Here is a 25,094-nt window from a genome sequence, read left to right as displayed (position 1 = left end):
ACACACGCATTCAGCTTTACATTATAGATATATATATATAAACACGCATATGTATAGACACAAAATGACACACACATGGGTTTTTGTAGACTTTGTGTAGAACCAACCCCATTTGTGGTATAAATGCTAATCGTAGCCGGTACAATGTCTATCACAAAACAATAGTCAGTAAACCTCAGGTTTTTATATCAAAGGTTTTCATTCCGATTTGACAGAGTAACTAAGTATCGGCATTGACAGGTATATACCCTCTGAAAAACTACACATTTCAACAAATAGCCAACGTTGGTACATCCCTGGATTAGCTGTTGCAATTTTACATATAGACAACTATGTTAGTTGTTTTAAACAAAACAGATGTTCAGGAATTAAAGTCGCCCTTAGGACTGCTAGCAATAAATGTCGAAAGATTATAACACGATACCGTCTTTCGCTGTAAGCCTAAAGTAACGGAGTAGAAGCTAAATTCATACGAGTTTTGGCACATAAAAATCAAGGCTCTTAAGATGTCCATCTTAACCATTTTTTAATGGTTCTAAGGCGACTCTTTCAGCATTCGACAAAGTCACACTTTTCGCCAAGAATGCATTAAAATCCACCTTGTATGACAATATTCGTCCCCACTGAATTTCCTCTAAGGGCCGACAATACTATGGGTGGCATCTGCATATCTGCCAGAGATGTCTCCAATCTTATCAAGAACCTTAATCCCAGCAAAACAATTAGCCTAACAACATTCTAATCAGCGTGCTCAAAAAGCTTCACCTAAACCAATACTAACGAAGTTGTTCAATCACTGCTTTAAGGGAATTTACTCCCCAACGCATTGGGAAACTTCGATAATCTTCCCAGTATTTAAGAACATCGGGGATGGATTTTCGAAATCTATACAGACCAATCTGCTTCCTGCGTGTCATGAGTAAATTTCTAGAGTCCGTAATAAAAAGCGAAGTTTTTAACCAGTTCAACAGAAATAATTTACTCCGCGACATTCAATAAGGCTTACGTTTCGAGAGATCAACTGCCGGTGTACTGACAGTAATATCACACAGGATTATTGAATCTATAGATGAAGGCCACATTTCCGGAGCAATATCTCTTGACATATCTAAGGCATTTGATAGTCCTACTTCATAAGGTGTCCATGTATGAAGCCGCTGCAAATGTCCTCTCAACCATCAAACCTTTTTCTCTATGTAAGGGTTATCTTTCTTTTTTTTTACACAGTGATCACCACTTATCAAGGCCCGGAAGCCACTCAGGAATAAGGATTATTGCAAGTACATTATGTTAGTGTGCAGATTTGATGAAGTGTTTACTTAAGGGGGCGGTTTATAATGAATTTGTTAACATTGGACTTGAAGACATCCAAGTTGTAGTTCGGTGGGAAGCAGGCAGACGGAACAGAGTTCCACAGGCGTGCAGTTCTAAGAAAGAAGCTTTGTTCATGGAATTCGCGTTTTGATGTAGGCACAGATATAGAGTGGGGGAAACTTTTCACTGTGGATTCAGCTAGACGGGTGTTTTTCGTGAAAGATTGGCGAGGGGGGACCACAGACTGGAGTTCAGATGAGCACCTGCCATGGAAATAACGATAAAACAAGGATAGGCTCGCAACGTCTGTTCTGTGGGAGAGAGGTTGCAGGGTAGAGAAAAGGGCATCCCCCACTAAGCCACGAAGTCTATTTTGCACTCTGTCAAGGCAGGACAGGCTGTTTTCAGCAGCTCCTGCCTAGATATGGCAACAGTACTCCATCCTTGGGCGCATTTGGCTTTTATATAGATAATGGTCAGCCCCAGGAGTTTGTCTAAGTTGATGGGCAGAAATCTGAAGTTCACAGTATTAATGCTGGCGAGATTCATTCTAGACTAAACTCCTTTCATGATTTTCAATAACGACCTCCCAAATCATATTTGTTGTTCTTTTGTTGAGATCTATAAAGGCCATACTGTCATCTACGATAAAACCTAAAATACCGACAAAAATCAGCGTCTTGCAGATTTTTCTCCTTCGGCTGTGAGCGTATAGTACAGTGGGTAAGAAATGGCTAGTTTAATACATTTAAAAACCAAACTTCTGTCTATTTATCAACGCCCAGTCGCTCGGTTTGCCCCTGTTGAAATGAAAGGCTCTCACCTCAACGAAGCAGTCAGTTTCGACAAACTCCTGTGACTGACCATTACCCCTGGCCTAATATGGAAGATTTACCTTAGATCCGTGGCCAAGCTCGCTGGAAGGATGGTGGGCTCGCGCTTCTGCTACTAAAAGTATATCACTCCAGACGCCATCCTCTATATATAAAAGAGTCCAATACGAGCTAAAATGAAGTACTATGATCACATCTGGACTGTAGTCCTCAAAACCACCCTTTCCTGCCTTGTCAAGATACATAATCCTCTTCAAACTTTAGTGGGCTATGACTTTTTCACTTCCCTACTCCCCCTTTTTCATAGAAGAGACGTTGCGAGTCTGTCTCTGCTTTATCGATGCATTTATATATCGATACAACAAATACTCGCCTATCTGAAACAACTGTCAACAACTTTCCTTACGCCCGATCAATGCCAAAAACTAAACGTAAATTTCATAGACAGAGTTTCGCCTCTACAACTGTCCGCTTGTGGAAAACAATACCGTTTGTCTACTTCTCGGTTGACTATACCGTGCCCGTCTTCAAGTCTAATATGAGAATAGATCCCTGTTAAGTCATCCACTTATATAATCTACGTTTAGTCATTTTTTAGTTGATTTTTGTCTCACAATATACCTAATATTAAATCCTTTTGAGCGACCTCAGGGCCTGGATAAGTGGTGATCTTGCAAGTAAAGAAAAAGAAAAAGATGCATATTTTAACGAAGACTGGGGGTGCATAATTCCCGACGGATTTAAGGCACCCCAGATACCAACCAGGAAATTTCTAAGGCTATATAAACCTATATATTCGGAATAAAACACATCTGAAATCCTGCTGCTTAATGGATTGCTGCTCCAAAAAAGGAGGTGTTTCTGCAGATAAGACAACCTTAGGCAGAATCTTCCTGAACTCTGTATACGAGGGTTGTTACATAAACGTTGAGACGGGAGTGGTACCATTAAAAAGAATGGCTATCTTTACTCCAGAATTTATTTGTCTGTATACTCACCACTATTCTTAATGCACTTTTACCAGCGATGAACGGTGGTTGTTCATTGTCGCCCGGGTCGCGGTTTGTCATAGGAGAGTCATTCTCTAAATTAAAGCCTCCTATTTTATAACTCCAAAAGTTGAAATTAAAAGCCAAGGAAAATAAATTCCTTATTCCTTTTCTGTGCATAATGCAGGTAAAATTTCCATAAACACAATTTCTTTGCAATAACTTCACGTATGCGGAACACATTACTTCGGGTTTGATTCTCCGCAGATTAAACCATAGACGTCTGCAAATCGAATGACAACATATAATTGTCATAGATTATTCAATTAATAAGAACACTAAAATTAATTACATTAAACGTTAGCATTTCCATAATAATCATCTTTCAGATTCCGTCCTTATAACCTTTATCCTCGACTAGCTGTTAAACTCGATTCGTGCTAACTCAATAGTATTAAAAAGAAGTTAGGCCAACATTAAAGTGTACTATATCAAAATAACGAGGTTTTTATTGATTGATTTGTACAAATAGGTTAGTAACCGTGTTTTAAATTAACCGATTGTAATGTAGTTCTAAAGTTATTTGAAGATAGATCGCAGGTGCAGGAACTTCAGATTAGCTAATCACATCGGAAGAGTAAACGGCATAATCACGTTGGCACAACGTTTCTCATTAGATCACCGAGCGTAGTCGACATTGATACTCGTCAATACCAGATGGCTAACCATTTGGGAATACCAGGCGTATAATATGGTAGGTCAACACCACCTACCTGCAAAAAGTAACGCCGTCAAAATCATCGTATCCTGACTCGGATATTCTAGCGGTTACAGGGACCGATATGAATTTGATATACCCTAGAATAGTTTTCCTTTACTAACACGATGTGTCTGTGGGGGAGGGGGCGGTACAAAGATTCGAGATTGAGTGTAGTACTAATAGAATATGAAACGTGATTGAAGTTAGATCAGTTGATGCTTTCATATACACCATGATGGCGTTATTGAAAGTTTTGGGAGCAGTTGAGCCAGAAGCAACTGCTAAAATGTAATAGCGTGAAAGATTCACATACAAAAAACACTCTTTTGGGCCTAACTTATATATCAGAGTTGCTGAATCCATATACAAACGGTGTATAGGAACAATAGCAGAGCTGATAAACACCATAAGATCAAAGTTTATAAATAATGACAAACGCTTGAATTCACAACATCTGGCGATGTATTTCAAGGAATACTTTCTATAATACTATATTATGTGATCCTAATGATATTGATTACGAATAAGATTGCTGACGACTATAATGGCGGACGGGTGTCAAATCCCAGCTTGTCTAGCCATACGGATAATAACTCATACTACTAAATAACTACCTGTGAATATATATAAGACAACTTAATTCGATCGTTCATTAATACCAGTAGTTTCACGAAAATACTGGAAATACAGTGCGTGCGATGGGTAACACAATCTATGCCATCAGCATCGGTATTCTTTTTCTTAATGAACTAGATTTGTGTTTCCGTGAAACTGCATTGTTGATTGAATCAATGTATTCTAGTAATGAAATAATGTATATTGATATCAGTGGCGTACCTATGTAAAATGGCGCCCATGGCAAAGTTTGAATAATAATGTTAATAATAATGTTCAAATTTTAATTTTTGTCAAGCAATTTTTGCGCCCATGTCAGAGTGGCGCCCATGGCACGGGCCATGCCAGCCATACCCTAGATACGCCACTGATTGATATTAAAATAGTATGCTTCTATATAGCTGATCATGTTTACTATAGAGAAACATATTATATCCCGTCTCTAACTTTCTCATATATAATACGCTGAGCCCATTTTTTTTCATATATCGCTGTGTTCATGAACATTAAGCTACAACTAAAAGACAGGTTAGATTTTGACCTAAGATCAAAGCATAACACTTATTATGTCCAAAGATGGTGCAATATATTATGGAGCCTGTGTTCGCGCCGCACATCCATAGAAATGAAAACAGGTAACAAATACTTATAAAAATTTTAGAGAGTGGCTTCCATAACTGGTTGTATTCTGAAACTACATTAGTAAAAGTATTAGATAAGTATTTTCCGGTTAGAATAATGTTGGTACAGTGATACAGTGACGCCGAGCGTCCACAGAGCTTAAATAATTGAATGGCAACAACAGATGACAGATCGATCTTTCCACTAGTGCTGCTAGTATTTATGCAATCTCTAGTAATCACGGACAACGCTACGGTCATCTCACAACCTTTTCTAGGTGTAGCAATCGCTACTCCGCTTGTGCTCGATGAGTTATCAATTGAGCCAACGAAGCACCCACTACAAATGAACGATATGACATCCTTGGTAAAATCAGCTTATTAACTTGTTTACATTTTTAAGATTATATATATATATATATATATATATATATATATATATATGTGTGTGTGTGTGTGTGTGTGTGTGTGTGTGTGTGTGTGAGAGAGAGAAAGAGAAATGAAGGAGATGGATGATGAAAAAGGAGGAGAGAGGTTTTACAGTGGCATTCCTACGTTTTTTTTTTGTTTTTTTTTTTAATCCGAAGTATAACTGTACATTTTGGCAAGGATGCCAAAAAGGAAAATGCACGATGCCGATTGCTTAGTGACAACCATCTGATGTCGTTGGGAAAACGATGATATTGAGGCGGTTGTCATAGTAACTTCCTTTCATAACATTCTCTCAACAAAATACATTTTATGTTAATACGACCGACTCTCACAGTCATAAAATTCCGTCCATCTCAACCCATTATTGAAGCCGTTAAAGGCGAGTAGGTAATAGTTTATCATACGGTTTTATCATTGTAGATTTAAATTTATTTCTCTTCATCCCCCAAAAGGGATAGTGTAACTGACATGTTTGAATTTAGCTGGGGTTTATAGGAGATATCTTAAATAGTGAGTTGTGCTGCGAGACATTTACATTTAAATTTTGTTACAGATAAGAAAAAAAGTGATATGGGAGTAAACAGTTCGAGGATTGAACCTGTTATACAAAAAAATGTTAAGTAGCATATTGACAAAAAAACAAAAGCAAACTATTTCTTTCGGTGCTTAATGGCTAACATTTACTGCACCCCTTATTAGATTTATTTAAATCATTTAATATATATATATATATATATATATATATATATATATACATACATTTAATATATATATATATATATATGTGTGTGTGTGTGTGTGTGTGTATCTGTGTCTGTGTCTGTGTGTGCACGCGCGTGTATACATATTTATGTATAATTAGTAAACACCAACTTTTTCGCATAAAAAAATGATAAAATATATCGTTAAATTACTGAGAGTACTAGATATCTGGAAAAGACTTGTCATCACGCAAACTACCAGGAAACCCATCTGTTTTCTCTAACAAGTCATCACTGTGTGCGAAAGTTCCTAATTAGTAAGTAATAACAACCATTGCTATGATGGAGATGTTTTTCTGTGAGCGTGTAATTAAGAGTCCGTATATAATTTAAAAAGGAACATCATGGTCAAAATTCCGGCTATTAGATTTACCTACACCGTTAGCGAAATATAATTTAATGAACACACTTTTACTATCTTTAATATAACGGACTTAGTTTACAAACTACCAGGTTGCTCCACAACCATTACATAACTTTATTTATACCCAAAATCAATGTTATTTTTTTTTTAAACTACAGCACGAATATAAAAATTTAAAAAGACAAGGCATGATGCCAATTTACGTAGAGAGAATAAACATACTATTTGAAGGTCAAAAACCAACCAATGGTTAGGGTTAGATCGATAGATTCCAACCCATAAAACATTTTTTTTTTTAAACATCACTCAAAGTATGGAAATCAAGACATGATGACGCTGAAAGTAAACCTAAAGCTATTACTAACTTGCTAAATAGAACATTTTTATCAGAAACAATTATTTTTATTCTGTTTATGCTATCAATATTTTTGAAAGAATCTTCATAAGTTCTCAACACTCGGAATATTATTAATACTTAACATTACATTAAACTACACCGCTCGTTATTTTGTTCACCGGTGCAGCTATAGAAGCCGTTTATAGAATTACGTTATTTGGATATTCATAAATAGCTAATTTACATTTCGAACTTTAAAACGTTCATAAACTTCATGAAAATTGTTACACCTTTTAAAAATGATTATTTTTTAATACCTTTTGATTTGAAAGAAATTATGAGCAAATGGCATTTTATTATTTCAATAAAACTTCAAGAAACTATTCCATTAGTTAAAACTAGAATGACCTGTGGAAATTTAACGGAACGAGAACCATATTAAATCAATAAATATGTTTTGATGAAGCTGATACTTTTCTGGATAGCGCGACAAAGAAATGTTTTAGATAAAAGTAAAAAAAATAACACGCAGCAAATATGTTTATTAACATTTCTATGGAAATATTTTCTATTGTATTTTAAATATAGAACAAACGAGAAAAAGTAATAAGTACCACAATATTAAAAAAATAATATTATGCTGCATAGTTCAATACAATACATTCCTTAATGGAACTCATATTATAGAAAATAGAGCTCAATCTGAGATTAGAAATTTTGAGGAGTGCAGTACTGAAACAAAATATATTTACAAGTTCAGGAAAACTTTCCTCATATAACAAAATCAACAGCAATAATAATAATAATAATAATAATAATAATAATAATAATAATAATAATAATAATAGTGCATGAGAAGAACTAGGAATCTATTAGAAACAAACCTATACAGTAGAAATTTAATTAAACGAATAAACATTTTTGAAGTGCCGCTAATAATGTACTCTGTGCCGTTCATAAGATGTTCTAAATAAGAACATAGCCACTTTGATCAGAAAACGAGGAAACTAATGACAATGCATAATGCATTAAACTCAAAGGACGATACTGATCAACTCTATATGAAAAATAACGACGGAGGAAAGGATTTGATAAACATAGAACACACACTGCATAAAAAACACAGCAGATTTGGAAATGTACATAAGACAGAATAAGGAGAGATTGATCACGGCAGCGAGAGGCACTGCCAAACAGAACAATACATGAAACGATGAAATCAGAAACAAAAAGGTAAGAAAAGCGGGAAGAGAAATAGCTACCTAGACAATTAATCAGAATAACAAACGAAGAGGATTATGAAAACACCTGGATGTGCTGAAAACAAGATACATGAACAGTGAAACAGAATTCCTACAGACAGCTGCACAGAACAAGGCGAGTAGAACCAACTACATTGAAGCTAAAATAGATAAAACACAATAAAACAGTAAATGTAGACTCTGTGGACAAAGAGACGAAACAAATCTAATAAGTGAATGCAGCAGAGTAGCCCAACCGGAATATTAGGACAGACACGACTAGATGAGGGGGGCAGTCCTCACGAGCTCTTTAAGTGTCTACACCTTAAAAATGCTGACAAATGGTTCAAACAAATACGGAGACAATACAGAAAAACAAAACACCACAAATTATTTCATAACATAGAGATAAAACAGATAAATTCACCCAAGCAAGAAGACCAGAGGTCATAGTAATATGAACCGGAATCTATCGCTTTTTACCTTAAAATAGTATTTTATTTCTACGTTAATTGGCATCATGTCTTGTCTTGAGTAATTTTTATAAAAGATTAAGTGTACTCTTTTTAGGATTAATATTGGTACTCTATTTTTTAAATATTAGAGTGATTTTGGTGTAAAGTTATGTAATGAGTTGTGAAGCACCCTGGTTGTTTGTAAGTTACGTCTGCAATAGTAAAGAAGGAAAGAAAACTGCTAACTTTAGAATTTGCCGTCACAGCCAGTCACAGCGTGAAAATCAAAGAGACAGAAAAATGAAACAATAAGCGGAACTTGCCAGAGACCTGAAAGGAATATGGAACACAAAGAAAATAAATAAAATACTAATAATTGTAGAAGCACTAGGAACCGTCCCAAAAATATGAAAAAAAAAAAAAAAAAAGACTAAGAGAAATCGGATTCGGCGGGAAGACTGAGATTATGCAATGAACGTTATGCTGAAAACGGCTGAAATCTTTTGGAAAACTCTCGCGTGCGGAAACTAATCCACAGGATAGACAAACACTAACTGGACATATAGAAACTGCAACAAAAAGACGCAACCAAAACAACTAGAAACGCAAAATTGTAAATTGTCTATCTCCTCTCCCTAAATAATAATTAAAACATCCACAAAAAAACTGGCACCACAACAAGTAATCGAAGGTTCAAGAAGGGTGGAAAGACTGAGAAGAGAAAGAACTTACCAGACCCCCACCCCACTAGATGAGTGCAAATAAAACTAGGGCACTAGAGCGGCTTATTGCCATCGAACTTCCAGTCAGAACCAATAGTCGATGACAACGAGAAATCAATGGTGAACGACTGTTGCGATAACGCAAATTCATTTGCAAACGTTATTTAATAATGGAGAAAGAGACAACGACCTCCGTGAGTAAAAAACAAAGTGGTAACTCATTGCAGCGAGTAAACCTGAACAAAAGCGAGAAAAGAAAACAGAAAGTAGTTATTATTACATTGCTCATTTATATGACGATCACGCAAACCATGAACAAGACTGTGGATAGGACAACTAAACAGAGGAGCTGAATTCTTACTGATAGTCGCACAATCTGATCAGAGCAAACGACAGTTTTCGCTTCCTGCTTCACTGTTCTACGTATTATTCATATTCGAAGTTTTAGCCGCATTAATCGCCCTTCATTTTTGTCATGTATTTCTGTCATCCTTTCATTGTGTAGTCTACATAATAATTTATACACAGGAGTCCTTGTTTGTCTGTCTTTCATGTGTACATAGTCTGACGAGATAATAACCCAATGTTTGTTTGTTTTAACTAAAGGATGACCAAAATCACCCCCCCAAAAAAAATAATTGTGAAAACTGTTAGCCAATTAATTAGTCTTTACTAGGAGTTCTTATACGGGCCAGAAAAATGTTCAGTGTTCTCTGGAATCTGCGTGATAATAAAGTTCACCAGATTTTCAGTACTCACTGCTTTCTCTGGGCAATAACCCTTATGATTTATCGAATGAATGCAGCACACAAGTTTTTGTGAAAGTTTAATTTCTGTAGGTATATTTTAAAATCAATACAAAGAACTCTATAAAGAGCACCGAGATATATATATATGTGTGTGTGTGTGTGTGTGTGTGTGTGTGTGTGTGTGTGTGTGTGTGCGTGTGTGTGTGTGTGCGTGTGTGCGTGCGCATGGATTTATTGGACTACAGTTCTCATCTTGAGTGTTATTTGCACAACGTTTCGCAAGAGTATTTTCGGTTGTCCACACAGAGAACTGAGCCTTCAACTTCAGGAGCAGAGAATATCACTTTACAATTGATTTTTCTAAGTACTCTAACCACTGTGACCGAAAAATACAATTACGAATTACTTATGATGTCTATTCAGTCATGGCTGACGAAGCAAGAGAATGCTAACCTCCCTGAAGTGCATAAAGGGTTTCGTTCGAAATTCCGTCCAAATTCCCGAGATCAACAGAAACATTCCTGAGTTCGACAAGAGACACTTGAAGAAGGTAGGTTACATCGACTGAAACGTTGTTAAAATGACATGCATGATGATAACAGTAGTCCAATGAATCTAAATGATACGAATAACCAATCCTCATATCAAAAATTAAAAAAACGTTATATATATATATATATATATATATATATATATATATATATATATATATATATGTGTGTGTATGTGTGTGTGTGTGTATATACATACAGGGTGAGTCAAAAGTAGATGGACAGCATTTTGAATAGGTTTATGTGTCACTTATATTAATGCAATTCTTTATTATACAACTTAACCCTAAATTGGCAACCTAGTTTTGGCTCATTCTTTAGTCATATATCAGAAAGAGGGATAAAAACTAAAAGAGATCTAGAGAGAGGAAGTTGTTGAACATATTAATGTACTTAAGTGAGGTGAGAGAAATATCCAGGTTCGCTTCATAAAAGATCACAATCTAATCTTACAGTCTACAGGCTCGTTGTTTCTACACATGTTAGCTATATATTGATAATAATAAACTACACGCACAAAAAACGTGATACGAAAAAAACGGTGTACAACATTTTTTTTTTTTTTTACACAAGATGCGGACAAGAGAATTGCTTTTTTTAAACTCTAGATCAACGTCTGATCTCAACAACTACGACATCTGTTCGCTTTGGGCTTTTGCTTCTACATTTTTCTTTCATTTTTTAATTATTCTTTTTTTATTTATTTATTTATTTTTTTTGCTGTTTCTTTGACTAAATTCCGATTATATAATGTATCTTGTTTAAAAGAAACAAAGCGAGATTTACGTGAGCGATTGTTGCGTTTTTTTTTTTTTTTTTGTTTTCCTTTTAACCCGAATGAATGAGGAAAAGAAGCTTAATCGGTGCTAACAGTGAAAACAGTAAGATTTCGGCACAATTAGAAATATATGAAGTTTTCGTGTAATTAAATATTTCTTTTTTATAATGATGAAAAAAATGTAGAGAAATGTTCCATTTCTACTTTTAAAAATGGTATGTAATAAAACACTAAAACTATATAAAAAGCTATAATAATAACCAGTAGTAGTGCTGCTATGAGATTCATTATGATAAAGATAAAAGGAAACTAACCCACAAGGAAAATTACATTGATAGAAGGGTCTTTGGGTGCAGAATAAATGCTTAGAAGTGAACCTGTAGCATATGCAGTGGAATTTACATTTTATGCTTATAGACACACACACACACACACACACACACACACACACACACACACACATATATATGTATATATGTTTACGCACTATCATGTATACATAGATACACACACACACACATATATATTCATAAAATATACACAGAAATGTTAACATTATAAATATATATATATATAGTATACATAAACGTGAACTGTGAATATATATATGCATATAGTTGTATTTATGCATGCATATATTTAAGCATATTCAAAATGCACAATCACTTATATAATAAATATGCATTCATTTATAGAGGTACACATATGTGCATACATACTTACCAAAAGATACATGCATTACAATATATATATATAGAAATACTGGTGTACTAATATATATACGCAAACATATGCTCACAACACCACACATGCACACATATATAAGTACACTCGTAAATATATAGAGAGATATACACGCATATTATTACTACTTCGTTAATCACATAAATTAATATACGAAAGTATAAATTTATGCGTAAGCTTCAGGTATTTACTTCAACAGTGCTCAATACGTATGTAGAGCTAGGTAGTAAGTTACAAAATATATATGGCGATTAAGCTACACAGAATATTCCGCGTTTCATCCACGCTAGGATTCCTCAGGGTTAAGAATCCTAGCGTGGATGAAACGCGGAATATTCTGTGTAGCTTAATCGCCATATATATTTTATAACTTACTACTACTATATATATATATATATATATATATATATATATATATATATATATATATATATATATAGTCCACCCGCATATGTCTATAGGCATACACTTATATATGCATATGCTAACACATTAAAACCTAGCTGGCAAATATAGAAAGTCATGGCAAATATAGATTCAAACAATTGCAATTAAAATGACGGTCAGAATATTAAAAAAATATCTCGATTAGAATACCCAAGGTACTGGATGCTTGGCATCCGGTACAATGCTTCATCGCCAGCCTGTACAAACTGATAAGAAAAAAAATAGATACATAAACAAAAATAAAACAGATGCTATAGAGACTTATCGTCGGTTGATGGCTCAATTATGCTTTAGTTTCAAAACTGTAAGAATCTCACTTGGTGCCCTGTTTTTATTGCTCCTCGGCAACAGTCAAACCGGCACAGAACGAAGAAAACATTCGTCCGACCGAACTTTTATTCAGAAGGGACGGCCCTTTTTTTAATGAATCATATTGTTCTTGTGTGGTTTACACATTCTCGCATTGTTTGCACCCCTGCTAAACTAGGAATACGTGATTCGAAACTTTAAATAGAGTATTTTTTTTGTTTTGTTTTATTATCATTATTATTTTTTTTATTTTTTTTTGTATACGACACTAGAATTCTTCCAATTGAAGACGAAAGAAAGTTTTGCATGAAGATGATCTATCAGGGGGAAAATATGGATTAGGATATCAATTCGAGAGCGTGTAGTGATGTTACTACAGAATTCTATAGGTAAGTATTCACATGTCTCAAAAATCAAACGCGTAATTAAAGTATCAAAACCCAATAAGAAATAAACGGGAAGGTGATGATAGGTAACAATATTGACCAGAAATCTGGGTGTTCCAAGCCCAAATCTAGTCTGTTACACAAAAACCTGAACATGTTGGCAACAGTTCAATATATTTCTAGAAAGAATTCTAACGAAGTAGATATCGGGGAAATGAGCGCCAACAATACTCATATGTCAAACGAAAGGTATAGCTGGTACTCAACAAAAACCAAAACTAATATTATTGCATGTAAATTCATCTTCTATATATATAATATAACCATGAAGTTAAGTTTTTTCTCGCTCTGACATTGATATTAAAATCCTACTTTTCGAATTTCAAAAACTATTAAAAGGAACGTCTTAATACACTCACTCATCGATATGCGAGCAATTACACGAATTACATATTCCTTTTTAATACGAGGGGTAATTAATTACTTGTTCATATTTTATTGCTTCCTATGAAGCGAGAGGTTTCATTTCACTAGTAAGCTGGATTTTCTTTATGCAAAGTTTCGACATTCTTCGTAATTGCGTAGAATTTACTGTTAAAACGTTCTAGAACGTTGTCATATATATATATATATATATATATATATATATATATATATATATATATATATATATATATATGAAAATGTCGAAGAATGTGTAAAAAGCTTCTACTAAACTCTACGCTGTATATTTAGTCTACACGGCTGAAATTTGATATACAGGGTAGTTGGACGCAGCATATTTTAGATTTGGTTTTCACCCAGCAAAAGTCGTTACTACTAGGGCCCAAAACTTAAAACCTAACACTTGGCTTTCGTATAGGTTAAACATTATTTGGAACTATTTTATATGCGTGTGTGCGTGGCGCAGAAGCTAAGAAATAAAACTGGAGAGTTGTTTGTTTTGGGTTCGATTCTAGCTGATGACACGGAATTCATTGTTTTTTAAAAACTTTTTAGATCACTAATATGTATTAAATACAATGCAATAATCGATAAAAAAAATTGCATCTGTAATAATAAATGTGTAATCTGCACGAATAAAAATATCATATTTCAGCGTATGTTACGACCGGGCAACGCCGGGTGACCTGCTAGTTTGCTCATATTTTTAAAGTCTAAATAAACTCATGAGTGGGAGTTGCTCATCCTTTCGCAAGAGGCCGATATTATTTTATATGGGATGTCCAACTCCTCAAAAGGTGATAACCCTTGACGTAAATCAGCTCCATCGGTATTCATTGGTGATAGCGGCGAGGACAACACACACTAAATTCATCCCTACTTTCAAGGGTGGTAATACCTTTTAAACATGGCCTCCAGAGAATAAACAACACTAGTTCTTTTCACCTAACCTTAACCGACAAATGGTCTTACATTTGTTGAACGGTGTTAGGATTTTAACCAAAATAAACTATTATTCATGCAAACGTTTCGTCCGGATTAACGGCAAATTAACCCATGTTGGGATACATATCAAGAATAGCAAATAATTTATTTGATCCAACACACCTTGCAACTTTAATCATAATTGATGTGGTATTCCGGGTTCATACCTTTCTTTACGATGTTAGTTCGTAAATCAATATAACAGATCAGTTATTATTTGAATAACCGTATTCACAAACCGTGAAGATATCCATTAAACAAACCACGTACTTCTCATGTATTAATTGACCTATACACAGATGTATAAGCTATTTTTGCCAGTTTCCGTAATATTCATCAATTTATTCATATCTGCACAAAAACTTCGCTAGTGTTCATTATTTGTTTAAGTAAATTACAAGTATAAAAAAAGCATACACTTATATCAGTAATATTATTTTTCATATGCAAATGACGCTTACAATTTTTGATTACCTAAAGACAAAAAAGAAAACGTTTACATATTTTTATTATAGAATGTAAACTTTCCTTGCCAATTGAGTTCGAGCAGCGTGGCAAGTCCAAGGTGCTTGTGTGACTCGTTATTTGCCTTTTTTTTCATCCCTCACCATAAACGGTTTCTCGTCTTTGGTCTAGAAAATAGTTTTACTCCAACTTTTTGACGACAGAATAGAAGTAGACATATCTATTTATATACAAATGAATACATATTGATATTTTAGCCTTTATATTAAACGCTGTTGATTTGATGCATTCTGTTAATCAAAAGACTAATGGATGACATAAAAAAGTAACATTTTTCTCGGGTGTATTAATATTAGTTTTGTTATTTAACTGCGGACGGATACATCTGTTTTTTTTTTTAGGAGCGCATTGGAGAAAAAAAAACAAATTGAATGAGATAAAAGAATAAAATAAATTTAATGTTAATCTGTTTTTGTTTCCTGGGTTTAATTTGATGAGAAATAAAAATTCATCGCGCAAGCTTTTTGCAAACATCTTTAATACATAATTAGGAAAAAAGTCTGTTCTATGAAACAGGAAGAAGCAACTGCAGGAATAGATGTTTATTTGGAAAACACATTCTATCTTGTATATTAAACTTTTTGTATTATCTGATTGGGATTTTCTTATTACTATTAGTATTAACAATTATATGGAATTTACGTTTACAGTATTATATAATCTGTAGCATTTCAAGATTTCATTTAGTCTCTCTCTCTCTCTCTCTCTCTCTCTCCCACACGCACGCATATATATGCGGCACATTCATGTAAAAACCGGCATTCTTCTCGCTTATCTCAGCATTAGTCCCAACTGTCGTAATCTTCTTTCCATTGAAACCATCAGTAGCAACCCAAGAGTTTTTGATGATTCCGCAACCCTTGTTTCACATGCAAATATTATAGAGGCGATATAATTATCTCCTAAGACTGAACGTAGGCCATAGCAACGCACATACATATACACATACATTATGTATAAAAACACATACATATACACATACATTATGTATAAAAACATAGATAGATATAGAAAGAGATGTGCGTATGCGTGTGCTAAATGCAAAATAATGCAAAATGTTTTTAAGATCCTAAATTTAGCTGCAGTATATATTATATAGTATAAAAATCTTTTGCCTCTTCGTGTACACACATGTGCATATATTTAGGTACAAAATCCAAAATAGTTATATCTTCGTGCATTCTTCTAAAGGAGGTACGAATACATTATAGTATGACTTGGTCTATATTTTGCTTCCCTTTCTCACCGACATGGTCACTCGAATAATTTCTCTATCAATGGAAAGGAGCTTCGAAATCGAACACGGCTAATACAAAATAAAGATTATTGATCGATGAAGATTAACGACAACCGATCCATATAATTCGACTGTCGTTATGTATACAGTACGAATATCGCACTGTCGTAAACTCAACAATGGTAAAAAAAGGCATGCGTGTTTGAAACGTATCGATAAGAATGAAGAAACACGCGTTAACATATACACACATTCATAGGTTCATATATGAATTCGGTTGTGTTTACATCGTCTATTCCCTCTGGTTTCGAGTCATTACGCGTGTATCTTAGTTTTAATTATTTGATATTTTTATCATGCGCTATATTTATCGAGTTATATATATATATATATATATATATATATATATATATATATGTATATATATATATATATATATATATATATATATATATATATATATATATATATATGCGTCTTTCCGATTGTGTGTTGTTCATCACGGGTACTTTATTTATCACATTTATCACAACACACACATATATACACACACACACACATGCATATATATATATGTGTGTGTGTGTGTGTGTGTGTTTTGTGATAAATACCCATGATGAAGAACACAGAATCGGAAAAACGCATATAATATATATATATATATATATATATATATATATATATATATATAGAGAGAGAGAGAGAGAGAGAGAGAGGGGGGGGGTGACGTTCCAAAATTCTGATACAATAACCGATTCCGTACTAAGTTACCGATTCAGATTATTTATAAATCTCTAAATATTTAACTGTAAAGTTTTTACTTTTTCCCGATTTAAAGCACATATGAAATGTGCAGCTATTTTTTTCAATTTGTAAGAACACACTTGTTGTGGTTTGATCTCTATCTTTTAGTTTCATCGGTAGTTTAAAATCAATAAATATTTATTATTTCATTATTATTACTAGCAGGGGAAGATTTTATTTTAAACAAAATCAAATAATATAGTTAATTAAAAGAATCGTTTTTGGCATCAGAAAATAGGCACAATTTTTTTTTGATACCGATAACCCTACACGTCCCAATTTTTCCGATACCTAATTCCGATTAATTGTCCAAACACGCGCGAGCGCACACACACACACACGTTGGAAAATATATACGGAAAAAATATCGTTGTAGAATATTGGAAAAACAGTTTACTCACGTAATCGTCTGTGACCTATTTGCGTTCTAAGAAAACACATCGTTGACTACACAAACATTGCTCCTTTGTTCTAAATCGGTATATACGTGAGCTTTAAATGCTAACTACTATTAAATTTTATGTGTGTGTGTGTGTGTGTGTGTGTGTGTGTGTGTGTGTGTGTGTGTGTGTGTATTATTGGTAAACGATCATATCTGACGGGTGTTAGAGTAAGGAAAACAATGTTGGGTATGCAGACAAAGACACCGATAAAACGATGTCGATCCATAGCAGTCTGTCTGCTGTACATTTATTCATGGTATAAGCCGGTCGACGATTACAAGAAGGCGAGTATTTCAAATATGAACAAATGTATGCAAAGAATCTGCTTATATAACAGTTCGCGTGCATTTAGTAGAATATCCTGTTGTTATGCATATCATATCTACTATTACTAATAATAAAAAATAAATAATGGCAAGCCACAGCAGGTGAAGAGTAATTAAAACAAGTAACTCGTCTGGTGATCAAAAACCAAAATATGTTGCAAGACCATATAGTGTGGCGTATATTTCCAGATTACTAAACTAAGCAATATATGTATGTTTTTATATATTATTTTTATATATTATTATTTTTATTATTATTATTATTATTATTATTATTATTATTATTATTATTATTATTATTATTATTATTATTATTATTATTATAGCTAAAGGAATATTCTCTGCTCGTCCCTGGATTTTATTAACCTACATCCATTCTTACAAGTTACTTAATATATAGCACAGTTCTTAGAGTAAAATCCAATTAGTTTTTAACGCTGTATTACTTTCTTTTAAAACACGATTCTAAAATGATTTTACCGGTCATTAATAAAATTTAGTTTTCGAACAAAAGTACGAAGGGAAAAATAGTATTCATTCTATGACAAAGACGAACATATATATATATATATATATATATATATATATATATATATATATATATATATATATATATATATATATATAGGAAATGTATTACTGTGAGTTCAGAATGAGTTTACAAATTGTTTCAGCTAGAGGAAAATCCACAAAGAGAGGAAAAAAATCCAACTAGCATCGTCAGAATTCATAGATGGACTAAGTTATAAAGTCAAATAAGAATGGAAAAATCGTAGATAAAGGGGAGTTAGAAAAGAAGGGGGAGTGGTAGGGAGAGGACGTTGGAATTTAAAGTAGTAGGACTCACAGTAATACATTTCCTATATACTGCTCTGACTACACATTGAGCACTCTAGTCCGGTTTTTTCACCACTGGTAAATAAATATATATATATATATATATATATATATATATATATATATATATATATATATATATATGCGTGTGTGTGTGTGTGTGTATTTCCTTTTAAAATATAATTATCCACTAACAAGTGATTCGTCGTCTACTGCTCATCAGAGTGGTTGAATCTATCTATCTATATATATATATATATATATATATATATATATATATATATATATATAAATATAAATATATATATATATATGTATGCATGCATATATGTGTGTGTGTGTGTGTGTATATATATAGACAGATAGATAGATACGCGTTTGTGGTGTGTCTATGTGTGCGTTTGCACACGCCACACAGCAATTAACGCGTAAAACACGTGTTTTTTCTAGACCCAGCAAAAAAAAAAACAATTTCGATTGTTAAGGGGAAGTCTGAAAGCAAATAGCAAATGAGACAACTACCTCATACTTAACTTGTCAGTTGAAATGAATTCGAACAAAAATAATCCTTCACTATATCATTAAAGTTATTTTATCTATGAAAAAGTAAACATCTTAACTAACTCGTAAATTTTATATTCTAGTAATATATTTAGATAAACATCTAGTAATATATTTAGATAAACATCTAGTAATATATTTAGATAAACATCTAGTAATATATTTAGATAAACATCTAGTAATATATTTAGATAAATATCAAGTTTTAATACTTGAAAAGCATCATTTTGCCTATCGGTTTTGTAGGGAGAGTGTTTACTATTTACAAAAATATTCATCTGGATAATTTGGTAAATTAATGTGAGTCTAGAAAGTTTCAAAGTTTTAAATTCTTTGAATTTCTGAACGTCACATGTAGCCAACACTCCAAGTGATATGAATAATGCCAAAATACAACAAAATTACTGCAACTCTTTTTGCTTGGACTAAATGAAAATCAGCTGTTCAAATTTAAACTATTCTAAACCTTGCTTATAGAGGTAATAACGTCTAACAGCCCCCTCCCATTCGCTCCAAGAAAACGGCACGTGAAATGATAACTAGAACTGTCTTTCTTTTCGTTATACGTTCGGTCAGCTATCTTCGTTAAATGCATGGTAAAGCTTATCATTATTTGAGTTACTAAGATACAATCAGGATTGGCCAAAATATTAATCGATAATATTTTTAGATTAGGGGGGAAACGTTTTTTAATTTTTTGTTATTTGAACCGATATTTGCCAACATATGTCAGGTAAAGTTTGTTCTTCTTGGGTTAAGAAGGACACAGCTGAAAAGACATTAAAATCAGGTATACAAAAACGAAAACGACGCAGATTTCAATGTTTTTTTTTTTTTTTTTTTTTTTTTAGAATTCCTTCGTTTTGCGTTGGAGTCACTGTGCCAATATGATAATGGTGCTTGTAGATGGGGGGGGGGCATCACGTTTGTTTTGTAAAAAAAAGAAAAAAAAGGGAAAATTAAACGCAGTGCATATTCGATACGTATATATAATATGCATCATGCTTCTAAAAAGAAAAACACACACATTATACATATATATATATATATTATATATATATATATATATATATATATATATATATATATATAAACACAAATAGCTTGTAACGATTGTGTCACAGATGGTAGGCAATGAAGTACAATTTCGAACTACTGCCTTTTTACTTGAGCTTAGGCGTGCCTGTCATTGTTTTTAAATAGAAGCAGTAGTTGTAATATGCCGTCGTGGCGGCAAGTACGCATAAGGATTTTTTTTTGAAGACCAAACAGAAATAAAGAATATTAAAATGCAAGATATGAATGATGGGTGGAGGTGCGTGGGGCAAGTGCTCGGTAGGCGAGGAAGATTAGAAATGATCGAGTTAAAAAGAGAGAGAGAGAGAGAGAGAGAGAGAGAGAGAGAGAGAAAGATTGAGAAAGCGAAAGGGAGAAGAAGAAAAACGTAGTGTCTGCAAAAACAAACGGACACAAAGGAAGGGATACGACATGATTGAACAATGCTGCACAGGAGAGAGAAACATTTTATTTTTTTTTTAATGAATGAATGATTCGATGGATAGAAAAAGAAGATGAAAGAGAAATTGCTCAAAGAAATTTAAGAGGAACGAAATATTTGTGCCCCCCCCCCGCTTAAAAAAAAGATCAAAATTGTAGAAGAGTAATTTTTTTTAAAGAATAAGCTTTGAAAAGAACAGGAAAATATCTTTTTTTTTTCTTTCTGCATAAGATGTGGAAAATACGAAAAACGGGCGCTACTGCTATCGTGCGATTTACGAGATCAGATCGTATAAGAACGGTAACAAATAAAGTCGCAAACAATTTGAAGGCTACAGAAGACGGCAAGATGGTTTATAAGCCGAAAATCTCAGACTGGTTGGTAGGATTACATGATTATTATGAGCTCATTGGATATGTTTAACACGTATATATATATATATATATATATATATATATATATATATATATATATATATATATATATATATCATGATAATGATGACGAGGATGCTATATATATATATATATATATATATATATATATATATATATATAGCATCCGCATCATCATTATCATTTATGATTAGATTATGTTAACCATTTTTTTTATGTAGCGATATATTATTATTATTATTATTATTATTATTATTATTATTATTATTATTATGATCATCATCATCATCAGTTAAAGGAGTTTGTTTATATGTTACCTCAGTTTTCGGACGCGCCTGTTGGTGACTCTGTTGTTGGCGTGCGCCTCGTTTCAGTACGCCTGGCGTCGCTTTTTTACTAATAATCTTCGCCGACTTTTTCATGGCGGTTTTACGACCGGTGGCATTCCCTGGGAGGGAGGACATATCCGTTATCGCTTTTTCCGTAAACCTTCAGGGAGAAATAGTCAGGGTTTTTACTTATGTTTTTTTTTTGTTGTTTTTGTTTTCCTTCCACACAATCGTGTGTGTATGTGTGCACTTGTTTGGCTCGTGTCTATACGTATGGGTGCGTTTGTTCTGGGGTACGGCTCCGTGTGTGTATTTTGAGTTGTCGGTGGTGGTTATAGTAGCGGAGGGAGAATATTTTGGGGGAGAAGGCAAAAGAAAAAAAAAATAGAAAACGACGAAGGGTGAGGGGGGTTCTTTGTGACCCACCCTCTTTTTATCTGATGTGCGTGTGTGCGTTTTTGCTTATGGTTTGTTTTGTTTTGATTTTATTGGTATAATTTGTGCAATTTGTAATATAACGATACTAAAATATTTTTGTATGCACCTTCGTATTTAAATTTATTTTTGTAAAGCTAATCTTGACTAAAATTATTTATTAAGTCACTGTGTTTGTTAGTCGAGTTGGACGTGAATTCTTACCAGTTTTGTTAAAGGGTACTTTCCCGTTGATGCTTCTTAGGTGCGTTGTATAATATATATATATATATATATATATATATATATATATATATATATATATATATATATATATATATATATATATATGAGAGAGAAAGAGAGAGAGAGAAATAAAGAGAGAGAATATTATTTACAAAGTGTTAAATTAGTTATTTCAGGAGTACTTACTTCGAATTATTGCCGTGTTAAAAAATATAAGTTATTTTAAATGTGGTATTCATTTTTTCTCTCTACTGATGAGCTGTACAGCATGATTATATATATATATATATATATATATATATATATATATATATATATATATATAGATAGATAGATAGATAGATAGATAGATAGATAGATAGATAATGTAAAGTGTGTATTCAATGATCTAATCACGCACATGTGTCAAAAATGATATTTGATTTGTAAATATTTGTAAACATGCGTATCGAGGTGTCTAATTTTTCGAATTCATATAAATGTGTACGTGTGTATGTGTGTGTGTTATTTGTCTACTTATATGTGTGCATGTGTGGGTGGTGTTTGCTAATGAACGTTTCATTTCTTCTTTTTTTGTATGCTTTTCTTTTGGTTATTGTTTTTTTTTCCATAGGTAATTTGTTAAATAAATTTTAAAAAAATATTTAAAAGAAAAAAAACAAAAAAAAAACACCGTATTTTCTCTTAGGGGGGAATCAAACAGTCCACTCCTCACTGCTCTATGTCCAGGCGCACACTCCTCCTCTTCCCACTGTTCAGCCGGTACTGCCCCCCTCTCCCCTCACCCTCTCTTTCCCTCATATGATTTCACCCTCCCTTAGTCTCTCTCCATGCAACTCCTGCTTTTTCTCCCACACCCTTTACCTTCTCTTCCTTTTCTTTACCGCACCCCACTGCCGCCGTTGCCTACCCCTCCTGACAGTCTGTTGTTACTTCACCTTGTGACGATTTTGCCTTTAACACGCAAGCTCTTCGTTCGCCCCCGTCAGGCGGCCATATTTTTGCCCACCTTAGTCTCCTGGCTGTAAGCGTTTTTGCTTTTGTTTTGTTTTCGAAAAACGTTTATGTCCGCATCTACAACGTAAACCCACGCTGTCAATAACGACAAAGTTATTATCATTTTATTCATTTATTTTGCCCCCTCCCCCCCAAAAAAAATCAATTATCTTTTCAAACATCCTCACATTTTTTTTTCAAAAAATAAATAAATAAAATTGTAAAAGTTTGGCCAAACCGAAGATAAGAATAAAAAAAATTGTATGATTTTATTATCTGCTTCGTTTTAAGAATTGTGACCGACTTATAAAACACCTGGCATCTCAACTGATATCCATGCGAACTCTAGTGTAATTCTGACCATAACTTCCATTTTAACATTACTTTGTTATTTAATCAATCTTCAACAAAGCATCATCATCATCAATAATAGTAGTAAAAGTAGTAGTAGTAGTAGTAGTAATAATAATAATAATAATAATAATAATAATAATAATAATAATAAGGTAAAAGAAATTCCTTCAACAAAGAATTTTGCATTATTTTTATATCTCCTTTTCAAGATAAGAACGAATAGATACACTGTTACTAACACTTATGTCTCGAACCCTTATTTAAAGTTTAATCAAAATCTGTTTCATAATTTTGATATATGGTGATACATAGAGTTTAAGCTTAAGAGGTCTACAGAAAAATATGTAATCCATGGAAACTTGCTGCATTAGTGTAATTCAAAATCTATTGCTAAAATTTCACTCCAAAAAATGGCAGCTATTTAATATTTGGCTGAAAAACTTCAACCCCGTCTTACCCTCTTCGTATAAAGCTCAATTAAAATAAATACAGACCACATTACAACGACTTACAGCAAGAAGCTGAGTTTCAAATTTGATAACCACCGATATCCATGACAAATAACTTCCTGCCTGAGAACTCTTCCTTCAAACGCCTCAGCTTTACTTTCACAGGAAATATGAACTAGAACAAATACATTGAAGACATTGCCAAGGCTGCTGCATGAAAGATGGGCTCCCTCTATCATACTAGAAAACTACTCGCAGAGGAGAGTGTCCTGTACCTGTACAAGGCAACCATCCGCCTATGCATGAAGTTTTTTTTTTTTTTTCCTCATCTGGACTGGTGCATCTATCACTTATCTCTCCCTCTTGAACAACGTCCAAAAAGGAGTCCCCAATAGGTCCCGCTTTGTCAAATAGGCTTCAACCCCTGTCCCATCGCCGCAAGGTTGCATCCCTGTGCCTGTTCCTGTTTTATTAGTATTTTAATGGAATGTGCTCTGATTAACTTATTGCGCTTGTGCCCCCCCTCCTCGACGTACAAATCCCCGACAAACCCGCTTAACAACGAAATCGTGGTTAAGGTCCCCAAATGCCAGAAAACCTTCTACTCTAATACCTTCTTGCCTCGAACAGCTAGGCTTTGGATTTCAGTTCCTGTACCTGTTTCCATAATTGTAGAATTTCAAATGTAACGTAAACTAACGTCTTGGTAATCTTTCTTAGGCATGGTCGCAAATTAGTAGCCCCCTTACGCCCAAGTGCCGATGTATGCGTTGTTTGATGTAAAAGTGAGTAAAAAAAAAAAGCTGATCGATAATTATTTTAGGAGTGAATCCTGTACTTAAATA

The 25,094-nt window shown here is 33.5% G+C and overlaps 1 protein-coding gene and 1 long non-coding RNA gene across 4 annotated transcripts in view; one reads left to right on the top strand and one right to left on the bottom strand.

Moving 5' to 3' along the window:
• The window catches only part of LOC145259121 (nucleolar protein 4-like), a 1,685,616-nt gene that overhangs the window by 542,258 nt on the left and 1,118,264 nt on the right, over positions 1-25,094 (bottom strand). Inside the window, exon 1 of one of the 3 annotated variants that reach the window (XM_080116813.1) lies at positions 21,779-22,114. The exons of the other annotated variants lie outside the window; for them this stretch is intronic. Within the exon in view, the coding sequence (XP_079972939.1) occupies positions 21,779-21,925 (147 nt within the window). The 5' untranslated portion in view covers positions 21,926-22,114. Of the gene's footprint in view, positions 1-21,778; positions 22,115-25,094 lie in introns of those variants that run through there. 3 annotated transcript variants of the gene reach the window in all.
• The window catches only part of LOC145259137 (uncharacterized), a 98,373-nt gene continuing 94,302 nt past the window's right edge, over positions 21,024-25,094 (top strand). The window contains exon 1 of the long non-coding RNA XR_013864130.1: positions 21,024-21,443. This is a non-coding gene — a long non-coding RNA (uncharacterized LOC145259137). The remainder of the gene's footprint in view (positions 21,444-25,094) is intronic.

Source organism: Euprymna scolopes, chromosome 3, assembly GCF_053919585.1.
Source record: "Euprymna scolopes isolate OS-2025 chromosome 3, ASM5391958v1, whole genome shotgun sequence".
In the NCBI taxonomy this organism is placed as follows: Eukaryota; Metazoa; Mollusca; class Cephalopoda; order Sepiida; family Sepiolidae; genus Euprymna; species Euprymna scolopes.
This window is presented reverse-complemented; position numbering and strand designations above follow the sequence as displayed.